Source organism: Gymnoscopelus braueri, assembly GCF_963280865.1.
Source record: "Gymnoscopelus braueri genome assembly, chromosome: 22".
NCBI lineage: Eukaryota > Metazoa > Chordata > Actinopteri > Myctophiformes > Myctophidae > Gymnoscopelus > Gymnoscopelus braueri.
The window spans coordinates 27547685-27566705 of record NC_137624.1 but is presented as its reverse complement, the minus strand read 5'-3'; the positions used below and the strand labels follow the sequence as shown (position 1 = coordinate 27566705).

General features: G+C 42.3%; 1 protein-coding gene across 1 annotated transcript in view; it reads left to right on the top strand.

Moving 5' to 3' along the window:
• eng (endoglin) overlaps positions 1-19021 on the top strand; it is a 56655-nt gene that overhangs the window by 11336 nt on the left and 26298 nt on the right. Inside the window, exon 3 of the mRNA XM_080420112.1 lies at positions 10637-10776. Within this exon, the coding sequence (XP_080276238.1) occupies positions 10637-10776 (140 nt within the window). The remainder of the gene's footprint in view (positions 1-10636; positions 10777-19021) is intronic.

Below are 19021 nucleotides of genomic sequence, written 5' to 3'. Positions count from 1 at the left end.
TGCGTGCGTGTGTGCGTGTCTGTGTGTGTGTGTGTAGGGTGGTTATGTGTGCGTCTGTCTCTGTCTATGGAGGCTTGAGCAAGCCTTGAAGCGCCATTTCTCTGTTGTTCCCTCCCATTGATCTCCCCTCCAACCAGCTCTTGCAAAGACCATCACCACCCCCTCAACCCTGGACACTAACAGTTTATTTTGCCCTGAGGGGCCATGGGAGACGGTTAGACTTGACGCGGCCCTCTGTTTTGCCAGGGTTTCCCCTGGCTGTTGAGAAGCGTTCAGTGTTATATAGAGGCTTCGTGTCACTGGGGTTCAATCTATATAGTCGCTGGAGACTTTTAGCGCATGCTGATGCTTTTGTTCGGAGCCAATGATAATGAGTGCTACAGGGCAAAAAGCCTGAATTCCCTGCACATCAACAGTCCAAACAAACAATTAGTCATACGTTCAAAGATCAGCCCCACAGCTCCTTTACAATAGACTTAACGATGATTCCTATGTCTAGAATTATAATGGATGGTACTTGGTAAAGACAGAGCTTTATTTATTTATTTGTAAGACAAGACAATGGGATGTAAATATATGTAAATATCATTATTATTGTCTTTTTACGGTGTGGGTCTGTAGGAGGCAAGCTGTCTAGAAATGGGTCTGTGTGTGTGTATCACTGCGTCTGGGTCTAGTCTAAACCACTGGACCGGTCGGCCAATGACGTTCTTTTCCCATTTGTTTAATTAAGCTTTGAAATACTTGACTTTAATTAAAAAAATGGAAGTCAGTTGAATTGGGATGTAACTTTGCCCCAAATATGGAGTTGACATACTGATGTCATAGTACTGACATCATAGGTGACTGACGTCACATACTGGCCACATGAAGTCATGCCGTTATTAGACCCCTGTCTTGTTGAAGAGAGCGTTATCGGGTAATGACAGGAAACAGTTAAGTAATTTGTTGTTGTGACTGAGGTGGGGAGGTCATTAGACGGTCAGTCCACCATTAGGGAGCATGGGGGAGAGAAGAGTTTATGGGGTTGTTTAATGGCCAGGATGCTACAGGGGAAGGGCCACTATGTTCCCTGTAGTAGCACTGTGCAGGGAATTAGGAAAAAACAAGACTATAGTTTTAAAAGCCCCAGTCTAGCACCCCCTCGAGTCCATGCTGCTCCGCACATCCAACTTGATATTGGAACGATATGAAAATTACATGTCACGATTATTGTGGCAATTTTTTTTTGCGATTAACGATATTATCGCGATAATCCAATTATGCTAAAACCTTAAAATGCCACTTTTGTTAACCACTTGAAACCCCAGTATCCCTATTTTGGGGGAATGTTCGCCAAAAATAGCCGATCTACAAGCTCACAACACGTTCACAACACCGCTTTGTGAGCTTGTAGATCTGCTATTTTTGGTGCGTACCAAATGCGTGTAGCAAATGCGCTCTTTACAGGTCCGTTTTGTCAAGTATAGAGGGTTTAAGTGGTACTGAATTTGCAGTTCAACAAAAGCTAATTCATCCCAGTGTATGACAGGAGACAATTTCACGATAAATTAAAATCTCTGCGATACGATTATTGTGAGCTGAGTTTTTTTTTTATCACGATAAACGATAATGACGATCATCGTCCCATCTCTGATTGAAAGATGGGAGGCAGTAGAGGAAAGGTTAGTTGGGGTTCATCCTGGAATCTGCCTATTAGATTGGTAAAGGTCAAGGGGTCAATCAGAGAGCTAGGGTTCATCTTACAGTGAGCATGAATGCACTCGGCAAGTTTCACGGCAATGTGCCCTTTTAGATTTTGAGATAACTTGTGTGAAAGTGGAAACTTTGGCATAATGGTGGCGGGCCACAGGGTCACCAAAATCCTCTGGGGTCCATGAAGGTGTACAGAAAACATCATGTCAATCCAGTGAATAGTTTATGAGATCCTGATAATGTGGTTTGGGACCAAAGTAGTGACAAACAGACAGATGGACAGACTGACCTATCTAGCCATCTGTAAAGCTCTGCCGCTACCAGGACAAAAAATGGAAAAAAAAGACACAATCAACACTGTTTTCATTTGAAAATAAGTTACTTTTGTTGAGTGACATGGTTGCGTACAGAAAGTGCCATAGCACAGTGCAGGTCATAGCGTATAGGGAAGGGACCATGTCTGCATTTACAGTGCGGGGGTGTTTTGGATATTTATTCTAGAAAGTTCTATTAATAATAAATATTTTGTTGTAGTCAGACAATCCCCAAAGAAATAAAATATTCAAATTGGGTCAAATGTGGAGTGTGGTGGTACCTGCACAACATGTCCTTTGTTCTGAATAAAAATTTTATTAATAGAAAAATAAAAAGTTAATAAAAATAATAATATTGGTTTACAAATGATTCACTCAACATTTAATGTTGAGTGAATCATTTGTAAACTAATATTACTATTTTTGCTTTGATTATTTGATCTGCAAGACAGAAAGATTGATTTATTGATTGATTCATTAAACACAAATACATTATTTACAGGAACACTTAACTGCCAAAGACGTTTATAAACGTCTTTGAGAAATTAGCTGTTGCCTGCCAAAGACGTTTAAAAACGTCCTGGAAAAAAAAAAGATTCTCTAATTATTTAGTATTGACACCTTTTCGATATTCCAAACGAATAAGGAGATAACAATTTCCAAAGATTTGCTGCTCCATCCACTTCAATGTTAAAATTGAAACGGACAAACAATTCACAATGTTTTTTGGTTTGAAACCACTGGTTTTGAGCTATTTTCAAACATCAAACAACACATGACAACAAGGTCAAATTGACCTCGTTGACATTTGTGAAACCACACCTGAATCTCATCTGTGATTAGAAATTTTCTGGGGATCAATCATACTTGAGAAAAATATTTTGTGGCTATGCGAAAAGGTACCAAAATCGGTCAAAACCCTGGCAGAGGCTACAGACTGTTCTGAAAAAACTCTGGCAGGGTAAGAGTTAATTTAGGGGTCACAGATAGAGCCATGGATTGACAGACACCACACTCCTCAGACTAGGATATTTGTAACTGTAAAGAGGAGGTTACTTATTTAATTCTCGTATGGCTGTGGGCAGCAGCCAGAGCAATGTGGATAGAGTGCATCCGTAGTCTTGGTAACGTGTAGGATGGGTGATGGCAGATTAACGCAAACTTGTCATGACAGAAGCTCTGTCTCTCGCTCTAAATGTGTGTGAGGGTGGCTGATTTATCCTGTGTGCATCTGTTGTCACACCTAGCTCTGAGTCCAATTAGTTTGACTCAGTCAGGCCTGGTGTGACTGCTTAAAGCAACCATCACTCAACCTACGAGGGCGCGGTCACACGTCTGCGTCCCTTTCACTGCCATTCTGTGGGAGCGAACGGGGTGGAACATGCTGTTGCGGTGCGTGGAGTTCAACATTGGTGATAGGAATAGGAGAGAAGTGTGTCGTTGACCCCACTTGGCAAGCATTTTGCATGTAGTTCTCAATCAGAGAGCCAACTACTCCAACGTTAGTCAAACAAAACCACACACCAGAAAACAAGCATTGCCCACAATCAGCAGGACGACATGGGTTAATTGACGTGTTCAATGCCTTGGCATGTGTTGGCTACTCCCCTTCTGACGCATACAGTATGTGTGACTGTACCCTGATTATGAGTGCTTTGTGGGTCAAGGATGAGGTGACACAATCGGATAGGTTGAGGGTGGGACACCCATGGACACCCGGGTTTTTAAAAACAAACAACCTATGCTTCCATGGAATTGGTGGTTTTCGGCAGGTCCAACTATGTGTCATTCTCTCTGCAACCAGCTCATATTGTTTTAGTATTAATAGTCATATCCGAAAGAAGAAGCGATAATCTGGTCACATGCATAGGAAATGAGTCATCCTTTTACAGTAAGAGTTTCTACTTTATCTGTTAGTCAGTTTCAGACCGGAAATAGCCACAATAGCATACAGGGGTTATGACTTTTATTTTAAAAAGATTTAATTGAATAAGATAAGACTGTGGAGGAGAGAGACAGGAAATGGTGAAGGGCAGAGAGGCGGGGATGACATGCAACACGTCTCCCCTGAGGATGATGTTGAATGGCCTACGTTTTTACTGCCTGAGCCACCAAGGCACATCATGACTTAAGGGCTATCGTATACTTTTGTGTTGATGTCTTTTTATGTATAACTTTGGATTAGACAAGCCATGCTTAATTTATGTTCTGTCTCACAGCGGTGTCTCCGCGCCACATGCCGAAAATAGCAGATCTACAACCCCAAACACGGAGTGTGACACTGTCGTACGATGCAGTATGAATCAGGCTTTCGCTGCATCATAAAAGTATTGCACTTACAGTAGATATACACATGATCAGTTGATCAACCGTGCTGCTGTTTTGCTCCAACCATATAACACAAAGGCAGGCAGTGGCACACAGATAAACTTTGGATTCATGTGTCTCTCTGGAAGGGACTTTGTATATATTAAAGTGCCGACCGGCAAGCCTCTCATGAAAATCACATTTATCTATCCCCAGTGGTGACTTCCTCCCCCTATCCAGGCTATATGTTTTTGCTCTCACTCATACAGAGCGTCAGAATGAGACAAATGCCTTGCTTCAGCACTTTCCACACGCACACACACGCGCACGCTCAATGGATAAACCAGGAGTTTACACCACTTTTTGCGGTCAATTTTTATGCTCTCAAGGTCTTTTCACACGCAACGACACATAAAAGACACAAAAATTGCCAGCGAATGCTTTGCATCAAAACTATTCATATTGTTGATGCCTCATTCATGCAGGTTGATGCCTTTATGCGTGGTGAAAGAATTGACCTTGGTCCGAATAAAATTTCTGCCGCTCACTCCCCACGTAATATTTGCTTTCTATGTGGATATGACACAAACAACATTTAAAAAATATATATATGACTTTGGGCGAATGAATCACGCTCTGTGTGTAAGGATCTTAAATCAAATCAATGCTCTAGATATTACTGTGCAGACAATTGTAAAACACTGGATAATTACAGGGTTGCATATGATGTATCACACTTGTCATCGTTTTTATCATCTGCCCTTAATGGATTCCGTTCACGTTTAGCCCCCTCATAGCTACTGTAAGATCTAAATGGAATTCCCAGCCAGCCCTAAACATTTCTTGTCATGGAACAGGAAACGGGGGGGGACTGATAAAAATAAAAAGAAGAAGAGGGAATGGAAGGACCGGCGCTTCTATACCCCATTTACCACCAAACCACTTAGTGGGGCCATTGGCATTTCCGGGGTCAGGAGGCTAGAATGAACATGGCTTATGGTGACTGATAAATAGGATGAGGGACACATACACAGTACACAGCAAATGCCTCGAGTGTTAAAGCTGCAATCCGGAACTTATTTCAGTGAATATTTGTTATTTAGCAATGTGTATGGTAGAGTATGTTAATACAATGTAACGAGCACATCTGCAGTGGATAGAGGTGGTCTCCTCACTCTTCCATTAAGACATTTAGACCCTGGTGTCCGGTAGAACACCTAACTGTTTGACAAGTAGTGCTGCCTGAAGCTCACAACTGCAATATTTCCCCTGCCCAAGCGGGGGATTCTCTCTTGAAAAGCGGTAAATGTTTGGTCTCCCGTGCAGGAGACCGAGGTTCAAATCCCGGGTAGGACATGAAACGTATGGATTGAGGTTTAATTCAACTCTGAGTGTATAACAAATGTGAGCAAATGGACCCACAAGCGTCCAAATGGGCCCATTTGGTTACATTTCTACACACTCAGAGTTACAAATGGATAAATTAACGATAAGGACATTACTGTGTCACGTGATTTCTTGCTCTGTTCCTCTTTCTAGTGAGAAAGTAATAGCCAGCACTCTGAAGTCCTTCTGGTACTTTTAATTCATAGATGCACGGACAGCATATACACGGAGGCGTTTTGGCGTCAAGCCTTCCTCAGCGTGTATGTCTCTTTCTAGTCTCTGTCTCTGTCTCTGTCTCTTGTCTCTTTCTCTCTCCCTCTCTCCCTCCCTCCCTCTCTCTCTCTCTATCGCACGCACGCACGCACATATTCATTGTGAGTTACTTCAAGTCCCCCCAGCGGGCTGCAGTCATGGGCTGTTGACTCCGTCACAGGGGGGGATGAGAATCCACTATTTCTTTATGGATGTGGATGTGGAGCGATAGACATGAACACACATGGCCAGAATAACAGGAAGCTGGCCTTGACCTTCAGGGCAGGCGAAGGGAGAGAGGGATGAGAGAGACAGGAGTGTGTCTTTCCATCTCGATCGGCAAGGGGAAAGCCACCGTCCATTACTGCAGTGGTTCTCACTCAGCGTGGGATCTGGGACCCACAGGGGGTCCTCGACAGGGTTCCAGGGGGAGTCACCAGCAAAATGATTGATAGTTAGCTACTGTAGTAGGAACTAAATGTAACCTTATGGATAACCTTACGGTTTCTTTTGGTTCCATTTGCACCCCTAATGCATATCAAACTGGGAGTCCTTTAAAACGGTTGAGATTCACTGCATTAAAAACCTGCTCAAGAACAAGAGAACATTACAGTCTGTACCCTCTTTGCTCTCCTCTGTCCCATTGTATCTGCTTCAATCTCTATCTCATTTTACCACTCAGTCTCTCTCAGTCTATCCCTTCTTCAATTGCTTGTGATGGAACTGCTTCAACCAAGGTTTTCCATCACCATTAAGTGTCCCCATCTAAATATGGTATTTCCTGTTGTCCTTGTAAACTTTGTGATTTCCTGTTGTCCCACTCTTCTCCCCCCTTTATTCACAGAAGGAAACAGTGGGTCAGTGTTTTGTCGTTTCATGTATGCAGCACTTGCTATAAACACTGCTTCCATTCCAGTATTATATTTACTCAGGCGTTCGAAACCTGTTGCTAAACACCTGCTATCTTATACTGTATGCGTTCTTTTCATAATTATAAAACTAGATTGTTTTATGTTAAAGGGGGTGTAAGTGGTTTGTTTTTGTTACATTTCTTTTTTTGTCTGGTAAAATGTTAAAGCTCTATTCCGAGTAATCATTGACACAGTATAGTCTTTGTTCAGCAACCGTGGTCTCCCAAACACCCCAGCTCTTTAGAAACAGAAAATGTATATTTTGTCGGGGAGAGCAATTTTATTATGAGAGAACCACACAAAGATTATTTATTTGTGTCCCAGTTACAATTGTGTGTGCTCTTTTTTTCATCACTTCCAATTTCGCTTGTTCTATCTTGTATCTTGTATGAGCTCTCTCATGATTGGATAAAAAAATTGGTCTCCCAACCTGAAAATGTATTTTCTGTTTACTAAAGAGCTAGAGAGGCGGGGAGACCCCTGTAACTGAACAAACACTCTATAGCTATGATTGCCATCAGAATACAGAGCTATATAACACTTATTTTAGCAAAAAATATCACTTACACCCTTTTAACTATTTATAGATTACTCAGTCGCCGACCAACTTCATTAATGTTTCCTTAACTGGGGGCTGTAGTTGCTCGATAAAATCAACTTCCCTATACCGACTGTGTGTGTGTATTGTATACAGGCTGGATATGGCCGTCTGGAGGCTGGCTGGGTGCAGCGTAGAGTAGTTCCTGTCCTGACTGTGATCCTATCGGAGCCCAATCTCCCCTAGTCAGGAGACAGACAGTCTGAGATTAGCAGGCATTACAGCTTGGTCATCTCCTCTGCATAGCCAGTCCAGATCAGAGACTGCCTCAGCCCATGATGTCTGCCACCCAGTGACGCCGCGAGGCTCTGATAAAGCCCAAATCAGACCCTCCCATCTCTCATCGGGCAGGGCGGGGCGTGGGTCGGAGCCCAGTCCACTGATTGGGTAGGAAATGACACCTGACCCTGCACTTCCTGAGGAAGGAGGGAGTTTATTGGTGGAGAGGATTTATCGACCACCAACAAGGCAGGATATGCCCCCTGGGGAGAGAGAAAAGGAACAGATAAAGCAAATAAACTATTTTAATGGAGTTTTGTGATGATTTTGACACAATGCCTGTCCAGCTGACACATACTCCACTACTTACCAACATTCTTAACAACACACACACGTGCCAATTATATCAATACGTGCACACATCAGGACTTGGACTTGAGTCAAACTAAGTAACGTGTTCAGTGAGAATTAAGAATTCTCACAGAACTGAGAAAGTATAAGGAGAGTAAAATTCTTGGAGTGTTGACTCCTTGTCATAGTTACACCACACGAAAATAGCAAAACAATAGCAATAAAATAATGGTATGAAAGTAGGAAACTACATTACAATTGCTCTTGGAGTTTGACTTAGATTCAGCACATACTGTACTTTTGAGACTGGCTTGTTATTCAAGGTCTGGTGAATCAAAATGTCCCACAGTATTTATTACCAGTTATGCATAAGTCAATGATATTATTCACAGTGAGTAATTAATCTGCTTTGTTGTCTCTCTTGAGAGAGGTCGTACAGCTACAACCTTCTGAGGCGCAGAGAGTAATAACGTTGATTGATCTGAGTGTATCCCCCCGTTGCCAACCCCCTCCACCACCAAGTGCTGAGAGTGATGGACGCAAGGATGCACATAGACCATGCACGTGGCTCTGCTAATGAACTGACCACTGATTGCCTCCAGAGCTCAGTTAAACTGCACACTTTGACTATACTGTTGCTCACTTTTCAGGAGGTAAATGCAGTTATTATCACACATTTTCTTGTCAAGGACCCTCAAAGTGATATGTATTTGGCTGCGGACCCCCATTTGAAAAGGCTTTGTGCCAGGGACCCCCATAAGAGAAGATTTTTTTTTTTTGAAAGAGCTGATCTAAGCTCCAAACACGTCACATTGCAACACTTTGTGTGCTTGTAGATCAGCGATTTTTAAATAGCCAAAACATTCAATTGGGCTTAAGTGTTTAAACTGTTACTCATTTTATTAATTAATTAGCATCAATGCATTATTTAGAATGGCACACATTTCAGAATTGCATTACTCCACCCTACACTGTAAAATCCTTAATGTTCATTTACCTAGTGTACTAATGGATTGTGCTGTGACAGTTATAAAAGAGCAGGCAGAAGAAAGGGGACATGGGTGAAACAGTAAGGTCCGTATTTTGGACTGTGATTCAATAGACTCTTTGATAATATTTGGGAAAATTTGACAGTTCTAGTATAGCTCACATAATGAATCAAAGCATGTAAATATTATGTGGTTCTAATACATATCGTTGCTGTCGGGCAGAAACCTCTTATCTTCATATTTAAACTTTTTATGTTTTATTCGTAAATTAATTCCCTATACAAAAACATTTTTTTAAGTGAAAATGGTTAAAGCTGCACTATGTTACTTTCCTCTTCTACCCCGGCTGATTTTTTATTTATTTTTACCATTGAGCTAAATAGAGCCTGCCTGCTTGCTCAGGGGATAAATTGAATCTTGACCATCAGCTCACAATTCTTGTCAGATCCGTTCAGTGAGACATGACCTTTGACACGATCTAAATATCTCAATGGAAGCGAGCAGGAGAGACAGAAGAGAGCAGGGAGACAAAATACAACCCTTCCAATTGTATAAGTTATATTGTATTAACATACTTTCTTTCTTAAGTTCTTTTTTCCATTTTCTGAAAAGTAACGGTGTTGGACATACAAGGTTTCCGCCCTACGTCAACGATACACAACATATTTTCATTAGCAATAACATTTAGGCTTACAAATAAATGGTACGCAGGAGAATCATGATGAATAATGAATAATTCATTGGCCCTTAATAGATTTGTTTACTAGCACTCTCAGATCACATCGTTGCATTCAGTCCCATTTGAATTTACTTGATAGACATCTTAGGAATATTAATACATACAAACACATTTTGAAGGTTTACTGCATCCTAATTCCTATTTTTTTAGGATGCAATTTTTTTTTTTTAAATTAAATTTCCTGGATTTACATTCACAGATGTGTAAGCGTCACATAGTGGTGGTCTCCTCTTCTTAATCACTTAAACCACTTAGTTGAGTGGGGTCCCCCCTTTTTTTCCCTCTACACCACATCTCTTTGTCAAAAATAGCCGATCTACAACCTTAAAACTTGTAGATCTGCTATTTTCGCAGAATGTTTGGCTATTGTTATTAAGTAAATTTTGGGGCTTTTCTGAGCCTTTATTTGATAGATACTGTATATAGCGGACAGACTGTAGTGACTGTCAGGTGTAAGAGCTCTTGTGGTACACAGCCTAAATACTCTGCTATCGAGTCGCCTGCCTCTTTTATGACCAGTGTTGCCATGTCTGCTTATTATAAGCGACTTTGAGCTTGTTTTTCTGGAGGGGACTTGTAAATATTGGTAGTTAGCTGGTTACGTTTTTTGGGGCTTGTTTCTAAAGTGTAGTTGCTTATTTGGGCTTGGTTCCTAATATTGTTTAAACCAGTGGTTCTCAAACATTTTCACGACCCCCAAATTAATATGTAATTGTCTGCGTATTCTCATGTGAAAATATTTGTTGCCAGGGACCCCCATACAAGACCTGGTTGCTTATTTATCTCGCAGAATCTGGCAACACTGATCATGACATGCCCAGAATAGGGACACTAGGGTTCATGTGGTTAACTGTTTGCACCCGTCTCTTCCTCAGCCTCCATCCAGACATGCGTACCGGGGAAGGATTCCACCAACCCTTCTTGGGTCGAGGTGAAGGACATGTCCACTGGCTGTTGGACAAGCTTCCTCAGAGAGGACAAGGCAGAGGTCCACATCCTTAACCTCCAATTCAGGGTAAGCAGCTAATGTTAACATTGATTCTTAGACACTTGAACAATAGCATCCCTATTCTGGTGCTAGCGTTCTGCAAAAATTGTAGATCGGCTGTTCAAGCCGACGATATTTAGTGTAGAGTGAAAACAGCAGAGGGCCGAGTATAGAGCCCTTGGGAATCCGGTAAATTAAGTATAGGGTTTAAGTGGTTAAAGCAGCAATTCATAACTTTTTTTTGGTTAACAAAACAGTGTCTGGGTAGCTCAGTCGGTAGTGCTCCCGCCTTTGGGCCACAAGGTCATGGGTTCGACCCCGGGCACCGCCGAACTTAGTGTATGAGCAGCACGGCTTGGTCCGTGGGAGGGGGAGCTGATGGTAGGTGTGGCGCTCCACCTCAGCAATCCATCTCCCAGGGGTCTAGTGCATTGTAACAGGGATAGAGTCCCGCGTTCTCGGCTTATACCGGCAATAAGCCTCTCCGATCTACTTAAATAACACAACTGTTGTAGTTGGTCTACCTGTTATTCTATTGAGAAATGAATAGGACCACTACTGGTTGACAAGAGGTATTGCTGATGAAGCTCAAAGTGCAATATATCCTCTGCCCAAATAGACTTTTACTGTCTTAGCTCAGCAGTAGAAATGTCAGCGCTCTCGCAGGGAAACAGGGAATCCCGGGGGTTTGCAGCTTTGATGTTGTATGTGCTAAGCACATTTTGCCAACACACTATTTATTCATTCAATCTCAGATTTGAAAGGGATTTCAATCACAAATCTTATATGGCTTAAGGGAGGACAATTCACCTACGCCCAAATATGGAGTGTGTTGTCTAACCTCAACGTGGTCATGGCATCAGGCGCAAACAAATCAGTCAGCTCCATATATGCACAAAAGGGGGCATGCCCATATACTGTATGGGCATTAAAGGGTCAAGGACTGACAGATACAGAGATCTCCATAATATGGGCATATTGGTCAGATCGGCGGTGCGACGTAGGTGTGAGGGCCGAACTCTAGATGTGAGGGGCCGCGTAGTGACCCGAACCTCTAGTGTAGTGAATACGCTCTGAGAATGTACTCCAGCGTTGACGCCATAGAGCGCTCTGAATCTCTGATATCAGTTATAATATAAATATAGACAAATGGTCAGAGTAGAAAAGTGAAAAGTAGACAGCCAGACTTTTCACTTGGAGTGGTCAGACAGTGTACACTGTGAGTGCTCCCAGAGGCCAGCGCTGTGAATTTCTAAAACAGCGGACGCTCAGAGAGCGCACCGAATTTCCCAATCACCAGAGAGAACCCCAGGTCCGCTGACTCCGCTCCAGCGCTCTCAGAGAGTATTTATGAATGCATGGTCTGCATGGTTTCCAATATTTTGAGCCTATATGGAGTACTTGGAGTAGGCGCTATTGCCATTTCTCAAGAATTGTTCTGTAGAATGCTTGTGAGTGATACCAGATGACTGCTGAACTAGCAAGAACACTAGCCTCCCCATGTGGTGTAATGTAAACACGAGGGACATCACTTCTGGTCAGCTTGATAGCTTTCTAACCACTAACACATGCCAGACATAACAGAGAGACGGTGTATCCCCCGAGGCCCTGGGGTTTCTCATACTTACATTTCTGTGAGAAAACCATCAGGCAGGCTGCACGTTTCTGATTGTCGATTTCTTAGCATCGATTTGAAAACTTTTACCATCAGGGATTCAGGAAAATGACTCGAAAAATGTACCTTAGAAAACTTTTAATCTATATTGTTATTGCCGTGCCAGACTTCATTTTTCACTGTCCTCTATTGTCTGGTCAGCTAGCATTAGTCATTTCTTTATCAGTGTGCACTGCTTGCCTCTTTATTCTCACTTAAGACACCGTTGATACTACATTCTCATATATCTTGTTTTATAAAACTCCTCACTATTTATTCTTACGTATCCTTTTTCAATCTGTTTGTCTCTCTTTTTCTTCTACCCCACACTGTTCATATTACATCCACCTGTCTCAGACACCATTACTAAATGTCCTATAAATCTACTCATTTAGACTCATCCCTCTTTTGTGCGCACTCTTCTCTTTCTCTCGCTCACTCGCTCATTCCATTGCTGTCTCTCTAATCTGAACTAAAGAGTGCTCACCAGGGGTTGTGGGATGAATTACCCATAAGTGATGGGGGAGGGGGGGTAAATGAATGTCAGGCAGAAACCTTGTATCTCCACATTTCAAAATTGTATGTGTTTTAGTAAATTAATGTCCTACATCCTCATACTACAGTGTCATACAGAAGTAGCAAAAATAACCAATCTAGAAGTTCACAACGCGTCACAAGCTTTTGTTTTGCTAAACATTTAGGTGAAAGTGATTGAGTCTGTGAGTTTTCTAAATATTGTTATATTGAACCAGTGAAAAGTATTAACAACAGCTTGTGACTAAGGGTGCGTTCAGAAATACAGCACTGAGCACACTGGCCAATACAAACTAATAGGCGAGTACGCTCCGGTGCGCAATTTTCGAACGCACCCTATATAAATAACTACATTGGACCCATTGGAACACAGGTTCTTTTTTTCCATTTTCTGTAAAGTTAACAGTTTTGGACATACAAGGTTTCCCCCCGACATGGATGTGCGAGGTGCACCCGTCGAGACACCATCACAGGATGATACAGTATCTCACAAGACGGCTGCCCGAATCCTTCAACTCTATAAAATTAATGAAGGCACAGGGAGGCCCTGGAGCCCTCTCCTTCTTCAACAGTCAAGTGGAATGCTACGTTGAATCCTCTCATTTCTTTTAAAGGGAGATTTAACGAATACATAAAGCTGATTTTATACATCTGATCGTATAGCCACCAGAAAACGGCCCAGTATGTTTGAAAAAATAATGATTTTTTTGAATTCGTTGTTTGATGATCCTGAGTGTTTGTGTTGATTAAAACTCAATACGTTGATTGAGATATATGATAGTAGTAGTAAGTCAGAATGTTGGAAAACAGTGTCGTTTTAAATCTTCAAACAGCACCAAAGGTGTGGCTCAATGACATTTTGTGAGATTTCTCTGTCATTGTCAGAAACAACAAAAGACAACAGGCAGAGGTCACAAAGATGAAAATTTTAATGTTGCGTAGTTACCACCTTTTTTGTCCAGGCAGTCGGGGACTACTTTCTTGAAAATCCGATACATTCATATATAGGTTTGTCACTATGACTCAGACATAACCATAAACAAACTTGATATTCCCATATATAGGCATAAATGGAGCTCCGGTTGTCTTGAGCCACAAATCCGACAGCTATGCCCATATATGGTCACGTGCACATCGGCAAGGACTCGAAGGAGTGCGGTGTCCGCCGCCGAGTTGTTTGGTTAAGTGGTTGTCCACAACCGCCGATCCGACCGATATGTCGTAAGGCATATGGATATCAAAGGGACAAGGATAGACGGGTGTACAAAGGGGACTCTGACAAATCCCCTGAAACTATGACTCAGACATATCGGTCAGATGTGGTGCGACGTAGGTGTGAGGGGACGCATATTGGCCCAAACCTCTAGTACTGAAAATGTTATTAAACCTTGTTTTAATTGGGATGCGAGCCTGGGATGTAAACTTATAAAAGCAGTTACCCACTCCAAGCCATGGTATATTGTCATTATATGACAGCTAAGGGGGTTGTTGGCCTGCCTCATCGTGATGGGCCAAACAACACCCTTAAATGTGATATGATGACAATATGTCATGGCCCATCGCGATTTATTGCTTAATTATACCACAGCTTTTTCCAACCTCGCATTGAGTGTCAATATCTCCCAATAACAGCTCTTTAAACACATACAACTTGTTTACCTTACCTGTTGCCAGCAACGGCCATCGCAAGCTGTAGTAACAAGGTAGTTTTGTTTTAAATCATAAATCTATCTATAAATTGCAGAAACCTGTGTGTGTGTGTGTGTCTGTCTGGGCAAGGTGCCCGGTCATAACTCGGGAACCTTCTGACCAATTGCATTCAAACTTGCCGTATGCGTCACAGATGACCTGGGGATGGTTTGTGCCGAGTTGGAATTCGTTGCATGTATTCCCATGTTGCATCGTTCCAAACTTGCATCGTTCATTACAGTTTATGAATAACCCATTGATTGTAATATCTAATGTTATTAGTACTGTGGAAACAGGTACCGCACTGGGTACTCTAACAACAGGTTCAGCAAGTACTCTGACAACAGGTACAACGGGTATTGCAAAACCGCATGGGGCATGCATTCCCAACTTGCATCCTTCCTGACTTGTATCATTCCCAACTTGCGTGGTCCCCAAGTAGGCCAGTGCCCGAAAGGCACCAGTCTAGTATTATTAATTAATAATAGTATTAATACACTCAAGATTGAGTTATACCATAATATTGCGACATAATATGCAGATTTTCATGCCACTGGGTTTGCAGTCTCATGCCTACGACCTCAATACACCAGTACCAGTATCTCACGCTACAGCAATCTCCCTCTTGTGTATTACTCCTCATATATCAGTGGGTTCATTTAATACGCTATTGTATATCATTTGTACGCTCACTGAATACGTTTCTAAGGGAGTACTGCAGCAGAATAAGATAAGATAAAACTCTATTGAGCCCAGAGGAGAAATTCAGAAACTTGGGCCTAAAGATCAGAACAACACACTGAGGTCCAATGTTTTGTTTGTGGGAACCACTAAACAGAGACAGATGTCTTTGCGAAACCCTGGAAAGTAATGTGGCGCATGGAATCTTGCTGCCAGGATTTTTCAATTACTTTTTATATTCAAAACGGTTTGAGGAGTGGGGTAGTTGGGTGCACAAAGGGAGTTGGGAGTTTGAGCTGAACGTGAGCCATTGGACATTCCACAGCATATCATGTTCTCCTGTGGGACCGCAAATGTTTTGCGAAATCAAAGAAGCAAGAGGTCATATACGACTTCTTACATGGCTCCCTTATCTGGGCCTGACAGCGTCTGTTTGTAACCGAGCAAAAGAAGAAAAAAATAAGACAGATTAAGAGCAGAGTTTTCCTGTAAATATACGAGTGTCTTGAGATGGATGTCTTCATCTGTTGCCAAACTGTTCAATGTGATTGGAGCGTTTCCCTCTTGCTGTCTTATTTCGGCGTCGCATGTACTATGTCTGTGTGTGTGTGTGTGTCTGCAGCTTATCTAGCAAACCGCTGGACTGATCAGCGCCAAATTGTTTGGCCACTAGGCCAATGAAGTAAATGGCCTGATATGTTTAACATATATTTGATACTCTTTGAAATATTTAACATACATTTTTACTTTGATATTGAAAGTCAATGGAGTGGCAATAACATCATCAACATGACATCCAAGATCCACATGGAAGCTACGTCAGTTTTTGCCTGATTTATACTTAGTTGCATGCCGGCTGTCGTGAGTTGTAGATCGTCTATTTCCGGCAACAGAGCACATCCGCGTGCAACAAAGCACAATCAACCCTTCTGTTAGAAAGATCGATACAATGCCTGTCAGTGACACTTGACTCTCACCTGCATAGACTCCGTACTGACCGAATAATGGACTGTTAAGTTATTCCAAGGGTCCCCTCATGCCACCAACCTCAGACCTGGATTCACCTCAAGCAATTTTTCATATCAATTGGAACACGGTAAACAACAATGATGGACTACATCCTCTGTTGAAGGGAGGTGGGACAAGCGTGTTCCTAGGAAGGGAGAGGTCAGACTGGGGGGAAGTGTGCCTGGCCTGGCAGCCTCCGCATGGCAGCTCAACTCTCTCAGTTTGACAGTGGAGGGAGAGGGGGAGAGGGAGTCAGAGAGGGAGAGAGGGAGAAAGAGGGGGAGACAGAGAGAGAGAGAGGGGAGAGGGACAAGGTGGAGAGAGGGAAGTAGAGAGAGTGTGTGAGAGAGAGAGAGAGGGAGAGAAAGAGAGGGAGAGAAAGGGAGGGAGAGAGAAAGGGAGGGAGAGAGAGACAGAGAGAGAGAGAGAGAGAGAGGGAGAGAATTGACAGGGAGGAGCCGTCCTGCGGGGTCCATTGATGTCACACATCGGAATGGGGGCAGTCATCGGGTTCTTGGCACGAGGCCGAGACCGGACCAACGGAGCCACAACTCCAGTTAAGAGAAGAGAGCCGTAAGAATAACGGGAAACCGCTGTGCATCAGCAAAGTACCGCAGGAGAAAAAAAAAGAAAATGCTCCCCAGGAAAAAAAAAGGAAAAAGTCTGAAGAGGAAAAACAATTGTATCATGAAAGCTCTCGAACAAAAATAGCAGAGGGGCACAATATCATCACGGGCCAGTTACCTCTCATGTTTCATAGATCCAACCAAAAGAGCAACGTCATATATTGATACGGAGATAAAGAGTAGATGATGAGAAGAGATAGTTAACTAATTTAGACCGGGAAAGTATCTGTGTCATTTTTAGATTTCTTTGGCTATTCAAAAATAGCAGATATACAAGCTCATCGTGAAAATGTGTGTTATATGTTTTTCAAAGCGAACCTTTGTAAAATATTTTGTTCCAGGGACCTCCAGAAGCAAAGATTTGAGTTAAAAATGTAAATATATGTATTCAAAGATTTTCACAAAATGTTCAAGATTTTTCAAAAATGTCAGATCTACAAGCTCGTAGCGCATATCTGTTATTTTTGAACAGCCCAAAGCATAAAATAATGGTTATAGCTAAATATCTAAAAGACACAGTATGCGTTCCCGGTCTTAACGGGTTGAAGTAGTAGGACGGACTGTTAAACGCAAGCTTCAGTGAGTTCTGTTGAAATGTGTCTGCATCTGACATCCACTGGACTTATATTATTCTGATACACCCATTCTTTGCATGCTAATGCTTAAAGCAGTGTTCATGCAATCTATATGTCCTGCCCGGGATTCGAACCCGAGTGTCCTGGTTATGCGAGACAAAATTTGTAAGCCAAGAATTCTTCTTGAATTTTCCATTCAAGAATGATCCCTTTTTGCCTACCTGCCTAGGCAAGATATTGTGAGATTCAGGCAGTACTACTTGTCAACCAGTAGGTGTCCTACCTGACACCAGGGTCTACATTTCTCAAAGGAAGAGGAGGGAGACCATATACTCTACCATACAGATAGGGTAAAATAATATTTTATTCATTAGCATAAGTTCTGCAGCTTTAATTTATACTACATCACATGGTCGTGTTCCTTAGCCGAACATGTGACGAGCCGTGAGCTTGTAGATTCAACTCCATTCAATGTTATTATAGTGCCGAATCACAAGTTGTCTCAAGACACTTAACATAATAGAGCAGAGAAATAGCCGATCAACAAGCTTTTTGCTACTTGTGTGCGACACTCTGGTACGACGAAGTAGGGCATTACTTTATGAAAAGATACAAGGTTTCAATATGACATAGTAGCTGTCCACAGTTGTGTTCCATGGAAACCCTTGATCCGTAGCCGGGGGTGGGGGGTCCACAGGTACGTTCCATGGAAACTACGTATGATAATATTGTCCGCAGCCATATTCCATGGAAACCCTTGATCCACAGCTGGAAGTCAGCAATCACACTCTCGATCCGCAGCCGGGGGATCTGTGATCACAGCCCATGGTCATTTTATTTTGAAGTTTCAGTCTGAAATGGCCTTGCAATCAATCAGAAGGTTCCATCCCTTCAGGCTATGGCACGGTAGAACCTCACTCATGTGGCGCGCAGTGTTCTTGTTTGTAGCCTGCAGGCACACGCTGGCCAAGGGAGAGAGAGACGGCCAATGTCCAGAATGTTTGTTACCAAGTTGCTTATTTCTAACCTAAAATGTTTTCAGATACATATTTTAGTGTGCTGATTTAAGTTTACAATGAGTAATACACCTTCTGGATGTAGCTCTATAGTTAAATCAGCTGTGTTTGGAGGAACGTGCAGCTATGGAAATCACAGGTGAACGAAATCAAGATTCATTTATATTCGTGAAAGTGTATCTATGTCATCGCGCAGCACGTTCTCGTGCACCGGAAGTAATTAAGATGGTTTTTTTAGGGGACTTTTCATATAAAAATACACAAAAAAAACACAAAAAGAAAGGCATCTATTCATCCATAAGATGACCATGGATATGCCCTAAAATTGTGAGAAACGTATTTTTCATTTCACCAGACCTTTAATGTGGTCTGGTGAAGATGTCACTACAATTCCTGTCAGACAATAAAATCTTCAAACGGGGGACAGTTCACAGACTAGTGTTTTGTTTTATTATCAGCTACTAGTGCAGGGGCGGGGGTTGTGTACAG